Source organism: Folsomia candida, unplaced genomic scaffold (assembly GCF_002217175.1).
Source record: "Folsomia candida strain VU population unplaced genomic scaffold, ASM221717v1 Fcan01_Sc010, whole genome shotgun sequence".
Lineage (NCBI taxonomy): Eukaryota > Metazoa > Arthropoda > Collembola > Entomobryomorpha > Isotomidae > Folsomia > Folsomia candida.
This window is the reverse complement of record NW_019091202.1, coordinates 3,748,320-3,760,354: the sequence shown is the minus strand read 5'-3', so window position 1 is coordinate 3,760,354 and position 12,035 is coordinate 3,748,320. Positions and strand designations below refer to the sequence as shown.

At 35.6% G+C, this 12,035-nt stretch overlaps 1 protein-coding gene across 1 annotated transcript; it reads left to right on the top strand.

Annotated features, from left to right (window-relative positions):
• Positions 1 to 10,659: 10,659 nt before the first annotated feature.
• On the top strand, positions 10,660 to 11,755 carry LOC118436820. Its single transcript, XM_035855449.1, has 4 exons — positions 10,660 to 10,832; positions 10,892 to 11,051; positions 11,127 to 11,257; positions 11,337 to 11,755. Exons 1-4 carry the CDS (start codon positions 10,731 to 10,733, stop codon positions 11,655 to 11,657), a joined length of 714 nt encoding a protein of 237 aa, XP_035711342.1. The 5' UTR covers positions 10,660 to 10,730; the 3' UTR covers positions 11,658 to 11,755.
• The last annotated feature ends 280 nt before the right edge of the window (positions 11,756 to 12,035 follow it).

Sequence of the window (12,035 nt, the reverse complement as noted above, 5' to 3'; positions counted from 1 at the left end):
TTTCGCAGTGGTTTGATAAACACACTACATATTTGCTTATAGCATAGCATGATGTCAAACACCGTGTGCAATGTAAATACACGCAATTAGTGTAATACAAACAAAAGGAATGAGACATGACGCAAAAAAACGAAGTAGTTTACACGTGTACACTAAGATGTATGCAGGCTGAAAGAACTTTGCTAAACCCGTTTAGCTTCATATTTCTTGGAAAATAATTACGTTGCGAAACGTAAGTATGTATGCCCAATGTTGGGACTCGCCTTCGCATGCAGAGATCGTAATAAAAACCTCAACTTAAAAAAGTTGCATGTTTTTCTACAATTAGTTACAAAAAATGTGTTCGCAAAAAATTGTGGATCACAAAACGTTTTGCTATAATGCGATAGGATTTTTTTTCCTTCTAAATTGCGATATTTGCCATGATACTTTTTCTCAAAGGTGTGAATATATTTACGGCAGGAAATATATGACGGGACATGAGTACTATCATTATACAAACTACATAAATATGCTTATGTAACTGTAATTTGGAGTCATAGGGGTTACAAAATTACAATTACAAGGAAATTGATACGTGTTTGGTTGGTTTAATTAATTTGTTTAGAATTTTTTGTTCAATAAGGGAGGATAGCCTAGTATCAAAATTTGTAACCATGGAAATAGACGCACCAAATTTACATGTCTTACGCCTCGCGTAGTGTCAACGTAAAAACATGCAACTTTACCTGCACATACAAGTAGAGTATTAGTTCCATAAATATTTACACGAGTCTGTAGCGAAATCGCATTTCGTATTAACGAAATTTAATGAGCACATGATCAACCTGGAGAAAGTCAATTGACCACATTTCTCGTGGTGGGACACCTCTACTTACGTACCTATTTATTATCTACATAAATATGTACATATAGAGTTAGTACATACATATATTCAATTTTATGTTGGTGGTAGCATCGGTTGTTACTTCTCAAGGTGTGCGTAATAAATTCATCCTCCGCGTTACGCCAAGTGATGTAAGCGAAGCTAAAAAGGTGCGAATTGTAACACCAGCATGTAATTCTAATTCTGAAATTAGATGTCAAATCTTATACAATTATTCACTGACAGACTTCATCACCTTCGCCTTAACATTTACAATTTACAAAACTTTCTTCCAAAAACTTCACCAAAATTTCCTTGCGCCCAATTTACAAAGGTCCCCAACTCAAACTTAATCTTGCGTAACACTTGTCGTATAACAGTCATCATTCCCAGATATCCTTCCCCTCTTATCCATTCATACAAAAGGGTTAAACAACAAATTCCACTAGAAACATAACAAATTAGAAAAATCGTGACAAAATCTCTCCCAAGTGTTTGTTTTTGAAACCCATCCGACACTTTTTCCTTCCGTAGCTCATAAATGGCTTGAGAGGGATTACAGAGGCCCACCACAAGAGAGTTTTCCCAGAACCGACAGCGAAACAGCAATTGCTATTCTTGGGGGGTCATGCATGCAATCTTGTTCAAAAAGTGAAATTATTTTTGTAAAATCACTCAAGGGGAGAGAAACAACTGCCAATTGAAAAAAAGTTTTTAAAATCAATTTTTTCGCCGCTAAAGTTCAAAACAGGGGAAGTAAATGTGTTTTTTGTGGTAAAACCATAATTTTATGTGGCGAAAAGCATTGACATGTATTCCCCCTAATTATTTATACATTTTTGATGTGTAAGTCAAAATTTTGTAATATTTTGAAATTAGTGGTTGACCCTTCTCATAAGCCGGATTGAATAAGTTATGCATGGTGCGGATGAGTTAGAAACCTCCAGACCATAGAGTGAAGGAGGCCGCGAGTTTCTCATCATCTCGGCCTCGACCGCACCGTGCATAACTTACTCAATCCGGCTTATGAGAAGGGTCAACAACTAATTTTAAAATATTACAAAATTTTTACTTACACATCAAAAATGTATAAATAATTAGGGGGAATACTGGTCAATGCTTTTCGCCACATAAAATTATGGTTTTACCACAAAAAACAATTTTCCTTACCCTTTTTTGAACTTTAGCGGCGAAAAAGTTGATTTTAAAAGACTTTTTTTCAATTGGCAGTTGTTTCTCTCCCCTTGAGTGATTTTATAAAAATACTTCCACTTTTTGATCAAGATTGCATGCATGACCCCCCAAGAATAGCAATTGCTGTTTCGCTGTCGGTTCTGGGAAAACTCTCTTGTGGTGGGCCTCTGTACTTCGTAGCAAAACCTTTCGCAAATTTCGGCCCACCTCGCAAAAATTCCGCTACTCCACATTATCTGTAATCTGGGTGTCATCCACTTCCTCAGAACGGATAAACCCTTAAAGATCTTAAAGTAGTTTTGCTCCCCAAACTGGCGTCCTTTAGTATATGTCTGACTGTCGGATATGTCGTTGAGTATGGGAAGTAGGGCGGATATTCGGTTCGAAAAATCGAACAGGGCGGAGCGATTGCACGTTGACAAATTTTCTAACAAACCGGCTGCATCGTTGTAGTTGCCGAGTTTTTGAAGAGCAATCAGTTCATCGAATGAGTCCCAGACATGTTTGCAGAGCCCTGAGGAAATTCACAAATAAAAATTAGATTGTTTTGCCTCCATAATGATTCGCGGCGCTGAGGACTGACTCTATGAACATGCATTTAAAGCGTGTAAAATGAAAGGTACCCTCCTAATAATAACGAAATCATTATTAATATGTATCATAACAGACACGTACACTCCAAGGATAAGTAAAAGTTAGTAAAATTTGCTCAGGGTTAAGTAAAAAAAAAAATCTGATGACACAACCAAAAGGTAAAATTTGTCCATCCCCACTCAGCCTTATGTAGGTAAATTTAGCAGAACGTTTATTTAGAGTGTTGGTTTAGTTAACACAGAAACAAATACATATTTACCGGCATGTTCCTCCTGTCTTATTGTTGGAGTACAGACCCCGCCAAGTTTCTCATACTCTTTAATCCATCGTTTATGCCATTCGACGTACCAGTATTGAGACAAGCCTGTACCAATAAGCATTTCAACGGGGGTGTGCTTTTTGAAATACTCTTTGTTATCTTCCGGAATTACAATCTAAATACGTGACAAGTTCATTCATTATAAAATATAGATATATTTGGAGTACACATACATATTTACTGTGATTCACGCGGATTGAAATTTTAGAGAGGACATTACATATGTACCACCGAAAAATTATTAACTTAAAAGTTAATAATTTTGCTATTTTATTTTTATGATAATTAAAATTATCATAAAAATAAAATAGTATAATTAAGCCTTTACCCTTGTAAATTTTGCAGCCTCAATTTCTTCAAAAGTATTCCACTTGGGAACGGCGGCGGGTGGAGCGATGACACTGGTGATTACGGTGCCGATGAAGGCGTTGCTTAAAATAATGCAACTAAACAACCAGAGGAACAGAATGAGTTGGGCTTTATGCCAATCTTTCTTATCGCAGAGAAAATTTAGTCGGTTCGCAGCCACACCGACGGAAATGAGGGGAGGGATGATTACGAACATTATCGCGGGTAATTTGACTCGTAACATGTCTCCATTCTTGACGCGCCCTTGATGCGTTATGACCATGAAAAACAATGCTACCCCACCCGCCGTTAGAAGTATGATCAACCAGCTGCGCAAAGTGTGGGGCTATACAAATTAAAGCAAATTGTTCAATTAGTTTGTAAAATTCATATATTGTATTTACAAATTAAGACTGTATAACTCTAATGAAATTGACCAAACTGATTTAAAATTGTCATCAGGCAAGAATATGCACATACACGACTCTACCGACACGGGAATAATGAGCATTACTTATTGTATTGTTGTCTGTTATGAAAAATTTACCACTTACAAGGGAACATACCGAGGTGTCCAACGAGTTAAGGGTCGACACCTATACCAAAATGACTACAATACAAGACTTATTAAACAAACTGAAGGAATTTCCGTGTAGAATTCACTTTTCGTCACGTTGTGACGATATTTGTGACGAGCGCATGACCATCGGGTTGCCAGCGGGAGAGGTCGGCCACTGAACGATCAGGTCGACCACAGAGAAGCGTCGTCGTCTCCATGTCGTCTTCAAGGATTTCAAATTTTCAAATTTTGAAACCATTTTGAAATTTTGAAGCAATTTTGAAATTTCGTAAAAATTTTGAAATTTTAAACAAATTTTGAAATTTTAAACCAATTGAAAAAAATTAGAGGTGTGTATGTCATTTGAAATTTGAAATCCCTGAAGACAAGATGTGTTCGATCTGATCGTTCTGCGGCCGACCTATCCTGCTGGCAACCCGATAGTCATGCGCTCGTCACAAATATCGTCGCAACGTGACGAAAAGTGAATTTAACACGGAAATTCCTTTAATTTGTTTAATAAGTCATGTACTGTGGTCATTTTGGTATAGGTGTCAACCCTTAACTCGTTGGACACCTCGGTATGTTCCCTTATTAGAAACAAACTGGTACTTAATAAATTCCAGGCCAGAAAATGTTTGCACGTATATAGCTACCAGATTTTCAGCAGTGAATTTGCTGCCATAATTTATTATGTTCACGGGCGCAAAAATATAAGAAACTAGCTAAATTTTCCCGACATTTCCTATTATTTATTTAGTGTAGCGCAAAAGGGTGATTCGCTCTTACTTGGTCCACCTTGAATTGCTTGAATTTTGTGCAGAAATATCTACCGGGTGACAGAAATAAAACATAGTGGAACACATTTGCATACATATGTACACACCTTCAAGTATGCAGAATAAGCATACCCCTGTGACACACCGTCACACGTGATAAAGCTCCAACTCCTCTTGTCGCTGCCAGGCCATAAACCCTGCCCTTCCCCAGGATACGGAGAATCAAGTTGAATTAGAATCTTTACATGAATTTTCCCAGGGGTGGTGTTAAGCACCAAACAGTAGCAATTGACACGCTCCCTGTAAGGTTGTAGCGCTTCAAAAGCTATAATCTCCGGGAGCGTGTGTGCGTTCAAGCTACCGTGAAAATTGATGTTGAGAAAATCTACAGGATCATATTTTCTTGTATCTCTTTTGCAAAATATTGTATTTCCTTGTTGAATATGAACCAGGACAAAAATATTGCTCTCGTTTCGAACCGACCTGGCGAAATTCAGGGTAACCTTAGAAATGCAGTGATTCATCATGTTGGACGTACACTTGGGGGCAATTGAGTGGAAAATAATTCGGGAGAAGGACGCGCAATGGCTACAAAACTTTGTCAAGCTGATGCCCCTAATCTCATCGGAGATACGAACTGTAAACACATAGAGATCAAATTGGGATTCTATCATGCCCCACATAGTGATGGTAATCCGTAACCGATCCTATCCTAGGATCGTAAAACCTCGGATAGGATCGGATTTTCACACGGATCGGATAGAGGATCCGAGGATCAGACAATCCGATCCGATCCGAACCGATGAAATCCTAGGATCGCACAGGATCCTCGGATCATCCGATGTAAACTCGTTTCACATTTGGTGAGTTCATCACATGGCGTACATTATCCGAATGAGCCGAATTATGTCATTATTTAACACCAGTTATTTTTATTTTGGCGTTGAAATCATACGAAATTGAATAATTTAAACGCCGAAATAAAAATAACTGGTGTAAAATAATAAAATAATTCGGCTCATTCGGATAATGTACGCCATGTGACGAACTCACCAAAAACCGTTCCAGTAAATAAAGAAAAGCAGCTGGTAAAGTTTTTCCATAGTTAGACACAAGGTGTCTCACACATATCAAGTTGGATCATCCGCGGATATCCTACGATCGATCCGATCCTAGGATCGGATCGCATCGGATTTCGAGTAGAACCGGGAGCCGATCCCATCCTAAAGCGAGCAAATCCGATCCGATCCGATCCGATCCTGTATTTATCCGATCCTATCCTACGGATCGGTTAATTTAGGATACGGATTACCATCCCTAGCCCCACATGAACTCGTTTCCTGGAGGTTTTGATAATTCAGCTGTATTTCGTGTCGTCAAAAAAATGAAAATGTGCAAAGGTGCTAGATGCCTTCGATAGAAGGAAATGTATGGGTTTGAAACGAGATAAAATTGTAAGTGCGCCACCTTATCGGAAAAGTTTGGGTGGATATGTATCACTCTAAGTTTGTCACTAAGGTCTCCATCGCTTGTATGCTATTTGTTCGCCAAACTTTATAAATATTTTTGGCTTCGAGTATGATATAGGGAAGGGGTAACGAAGCGTAGAAAGTAGACTTGAAAGTGGTCTCGTGATACGATACAAATACGACGTCGAATATGTCCGGTCCGAAGAAAAGATTTGGGGCGTGGTATCCTTCCCCGGAATAGAATGGATTGAAACCATGGGCAGAAACTTCTTGGAATGGGGCAGCTTGGACATGGTTTCGGACAAACAGAATGAGAAATGGGGACAAGAATTCTATAATTCTTGACATTTTAACCTTGATATTTTGTACACTCTCGAAAAAATTGTGCACAACCAGTTGAGCAAAAAAAGTTGATAAGATTTTGCCCAATCTTGCACAAATTTTTTACTTCTATGGCGTAAAATTTACTCAATGGCGTTGTATAAATCCAGTTTCACGCAAGCTTGAACAAAGTTTCGTTTTTTGTTTACTAAATCTCAATATCACCAATGTTAGGCAATAAATGCCAAAAAGTTGATTAATTTTTACCCAAGACTTGTACAAATTTTACCTTTTTATATGCTGTGTAAAATTTATCCAACCCTAGGTTTGCTATTTACACAACAGTTGTGTAAAATTTACTCTCCCAAGTTGGCGTCTCATCACCACCGTGTGTGCCGCCACACTTGATTATTTCAGGTTGGAAAAGGATTATCAGAAAATCCACTCTTTTCTTTGAAATTTTCCAACAAAATGACTGAAAATTTAGAAAAAGCTCTACAAATTACCGGTCTACTTCAGTATAAGGATAAGTTCCGAGGTAAGTATTGTGTTCATCTTTATTAGCTTAATTAATTTAAATAACAATAGGTGAAGGAAATTTTAATTTATAATTATTTTTTTTATAGAAAACGATGTCGACGACCCAATTTTCTTGAAATTGCTGGATAGTGCTGCTGGTTCAGTGGAAGACCGTTTGCTGGCAGAAATAGTTCCGTCTGTTGGTCACAGATATAAATTAATAGAGGCTGGTCGAGAGGTAAGTAGGTCAAGATTAGAGTTAGACCAGGCCACCAAGATAAATTTCAACTGTAGTATTTGTGGAAATAATTTTCATTCTTTTAAAGTGTATTGGACACACATTAGAGAGTATCACGAAATTACAAAAGGCAAAGTTAGATTAAATTGTCCCTTATGTAAAATGATTTTCACTGACTCTGAAAATCTTCAAAAGCATGTCCAAAGAGAAGTGTGCCCAGTTATTCAAAAAGTTTCAAGTCGATTTCCATTAACCTCACATAATGATAGACATATGAAGGAGGAAAATGTTTACCAGGAATTATTTCCCCCTGAGGTCATTCATGAAATTAACCTAGACTATAAATTATCTTTTATAAAATCATTACAAATGTCGGGTGGAATTTCCTTGTCAAAATCTAGTGAAATTTTATCTGCTGCCAATACGTTAGTCAATAGTGTTATTGAAATGGCGAAAACAATTTCGACAACTTACACAAATCCAGATGAACTTTTAGCACATTTTAATACTTTAAGGGACCCCTTTCCAGAAAATTCTTCTTCCCAATATAAATTGGAAAAACTTTTAAAAGAAAAATCTTTCTTAATAGAAGCGAGCGAGATAAAATTAGGGTCTCACTTTAAATTTAACAAAAATAAAGGTATGATGCAAGAAAAAATTGACAACCTTTACCATTTTCAATTGTCTAAAACTCTGCCTATAATTCTTGCGAAATATTATTCAGTGGCAGATAGTAAACACAGAAATTCAGAATCAGATTTCTTTGAGAATTTCAAGTCAGGTTCACTTTTTAAGAGTTTCGCAAATAACCCTCTCTGTTTGCAGATTTACTACGATGATGTTGAAATTTGTAACCCTATAGGAACAAAGGCTAAGATTCACAAACTTGCAATGTTTTATTTTGTTATTGCCAATTTTCCTGCACATTTAAATTGCCGACTAGAAAATATTTATCCACTTATAGTTGTTAAATCCAAGTTTGTAAAAGAATACGGAATGAATTTAATTTTATACCCATTGGTTTGTGAATTAAATTCATTACTTGTAAATTCGCAGAAATCAAGCTTTCTGGAAAACAGTCCATTTAGTCATGTTCAAGTTCTTCAGTTCTGTGGCGACAATCTGGGAATGCACACTCTTTTCGGCTTCACTGAGAGTTTTAATGCAAATTTTAGATGTCGATTTTGTAAACTCGAAAAAGAACAAACTTTCTCAGCCATAGAGGAGTCGGTTAACAAAAGGAGACTTTTAGCAGATGATGAGAGGGACTTAGAAGTGGCGAATGTCAGTTTGACTGGAATCAGAGAAAGATCAATTTTGAATGATATTAAAGGATTTCATGTGACACATTACTATGCACCCGATATTATGCATGATATTTTAGAAGGGATTTGTGTTATTGAACTAAAATTGTTTCTTAAGCATGTTTTACAAAATCGCATTTTATCACTTGGCGAAATTAATCACAGACTTTCGTCTTCTTTCAAAAAGAATAGTCATAAAGTATCAAAGTTGCCAGAAATAGATAACTCTTTTGTTGATGGCGACAAAAAAATCCTGCTTTTCTGCATCTGAGATGAGCCATTTTTTTCTTATTTTTCCCGCAATCTTTGGTGATAAGTTTAACATGCATGATAAGCACTGGGACCTTATTTTAAAACTGCGTAGAATATTACGTATTCTAATGGCGCCTCAAATAAGCAGGTCAGGTGTTCATATGTTGTCGTATTTAATATCCGAGCATCACCAGGCATTCATCAATTTGACAAAAAATAATTTAACGCCAAAGTTTCACCATTTATTACATTATGCTCACGCAATAGAGCAGCTAGGGCCACTCAAGCCATATTGGTGTATGCGGTTTGAGGGCAAACATCGCCTAGCAAAAACAATTGGAAAGAATTGTTACAATTTTTGCAATATTGCAAAAACAGTTTCAAAAAGAATGGCGCTTAATTTGGCATTTTCGATTGGTTGCGAAATACAAGGGGATGTAACTTATAAATCTGGGCCTAGAATTGCATTCAAAGATATGAAGTTGTCCTTTGATTTTTCCAAACTTTCTAAAAATGAGTTGGATGAAGTACTTTGTCTCGACTCAGTAATCGCTAATGGCACCAAAGTCAAACCCAGCAATTATTTTATCTTGAAACAGCCCTCACTGAGTTCACAATTTTGTGAAATTAGCATGTGTCTAGTTCATAATTGCAAAGTTTATTTAGTTGTCAGGCCGGTAAAATGTGAGGAGTATTTTAGTTTTTCACACGTATTCAAAATAATAGATTTTGAAAATCCATTACTAGTTGACCTCGACGCCATAGATTTGGAGTATCCATTGGTGATTTTAATTACTATAGAAGATCCTCAGGGTCACGGTCTGATTTGCTGTCCCATTGAGTTAATTTGAACTGAGCTAGGAGATACGCTAGTTTTTGTTATTATTCAACTAATTTCTAGATTTTTATACGAATATATATAGTTAAGTAAACAGATTTCTGAAACTGACCAGCAAGCGCTTGGACAAATGCTGAACATTGTTCTGGTAATAGTCTAGCATTTTGACATAGATTTATACAATTTAATTAATCAAATTGCTCAATTAAAAATGTTTTCTTTCAGCTCGAAAATAATTCCAGCAATATTTGTTCTGACAATCGAGACAGTCATCCAGACGATGGTGGGTCGGGTGTTGAAATTTCGTTTGTACCTTTCGATCCATTATTTGTAAGTACATAATTAAAGTATAATTTTTTTAAGGTATACAATTAATTTGTATTTTTTAACAGGATATTAAACAAATTATCCTGAATTCTGATCGCGAAAAAAGAACAAAAAAAGGAGAGAAAATACTAAACGAATGTTTGGAATCAAATGCCATCACCTTTGAAGTAAAAAGTCTAATTAAGCGCCGAATTGTTAACTATCTAGTGAAGCAATACACCTATTTGTAAGTAAATTTAGTAGAATAATTACCGTATTAATAATTTGTAAATACTCGCATAAGTGTTTCAATATTTTAATATTTTCAACAGTCCACCCAAAACTGTAAAACAAAACTTGGCAGAGTGTGTAGCAGCTCAACTATTTCAATATCTACGAACTGACCAACAGAGGGACATTGTGGTATTATTAATTAATTAATTAAATAATATCTTAATTATTGATTTAAAAATTAATGAATTCTCTAACTGTAAATAACTATTTTGTTTCTTGTAGAATCTATTTTATCGCGAGTCAAGAGTCATCACTGACAAATCTAATCTGCACAGACGTACTCCTGCGTCCGGCCTAATTGAAGATCGATTAAAATATTTAAGAAGAAAGAACATGTGTGGGAGGAGAAGTAACTCCAAGGTTGTGGACAACACCATGCCGGAAAGTATGAAGTTTTAGAAATTATTCTTTAGTACAAAATCAAAATGCTTATTTAATTCTAATATAATTTTAGGTCCGTCTGCGGATGAAGAGGAAAAAAAGTCCTGGCTTTCTTACTCATCGAGTCCCTATGATCAAGTTGCAGATTATATGGCGCAAACTTTTCGATTGAGGTCAGACGAGTTAATGAAAACAGACGATTTGTCAGTAACACTAAGCCAGTGGCCTCGGTTGATTGATACTCCGGGGATGGTAATATTTATAATTTACAATATCTTTTACTTGAGTAAAAAAAAGTTGTTGTCCAACAGATTAATCAAGATTTTGCTGTACGACATCCTGGCGCAGGTGAAATTATGCTTCACATGTGGGACTCAATTTCGCAGCAAATTTGGAAGTTTGCAAAAAATGCAAAAACAGACGCTTGTAGGGAAATTGGAATTATCTACAATATTAATGATTGGTCTGCAGGTAAATAGTGATTATATACTTGCATTATATAAAATAATTTGATTGTGTTAATTCCACCTACTATTTTATTCACAGAGCAAATAAATGTTGGGTCCCTAATTCTTCTTCCGTATTTATTGTCAAAATCTGCGTACTCTAAAGTTAACAAGAAACGGCGAAAAATTACAGGCGGGCAATCTTCAGAATTTTTCATTAAATTTGTGAAGGTGATTTCACCTCATTTTACTATTAGTTTTATTTGAAATTCGTTTATTCTAATTAATTTATTATTATTTTAATCTGCAGTCAAATGACGATTTGGAAGAATTTAGATTGTCAGAATCGGTGAGAAAGCAGCCGTTTGTTTTATGTGTTGGAAACTTGAAGAATCTGGAAATTCAACAAGTCATGGTCGAAAGGCACCTAATTTTTGCAGAATCCCTCGTGAAAGCAGTGGACATTTGTTTCAAAATATTCCACGTTCTGCAGCTACAATTTCCAGAGGAATGCTCTAGTGTATGGTGCTTTTTTGACCATACAGTCTTTCGAATCAAGGAAATTAAGTCACCATCATCGTCAGTTTTGTTTCTTGGATCCCAAATTAATTTGGAAAATGGAGAAAAATAAAATATACTGGTTTAGGATTAATTAATTTAACATATTTATGTGTGTTTACGAAACTTAATTTTACAGTACTTACGCGAAATAAGCAATATTCATTTTCAGTATTTATAAAAGGTTTTATATATTTATAGTTATTCTAAATAAGTAATTATTAGTAAGTTGTAAGTATTAAATGTGTAAATTTTAACGACGGATAAATATTAATGAATAAAAGTGCGTTTTAGTGATTTCAAGAGTATATTTTAATCAACATTAAATGCAAACTTTGATAAACAATAGCATAAAGTTAAATACACGCAAGAGTAAATTTTAATCATTCAAGTTCTCATTTTTTAGTGTTGTGTTGTGGAATTGTTGGTTTTGGGTTGACTAAAATTTGCA

Excerpts from the sequence above, each read along its gene's own strand:
- LOC118436820 (XM_035855449.1), top strand. The coding sequence starts at position 10,731 with ATGGCGCAAACTTTTCGATTGAGGTCAGACGAGTTAATGAAAACAGAC. Across the intron at positions 10,833-10,891 it reads TGATTGATACTCCGGGGATG|ATTAATCAAGATTTTGCTGT; the intron begins GTAATATTTATA and ends GTTGTCCAACAG. Across the intron at positions 11,258-11,336 it reads TTTTCATTAAATTTGTGAAG|TCAAATGACGATTTGGAAGA; the intron begins GTGATTTCACCT and ends TTTAATCTGCAG.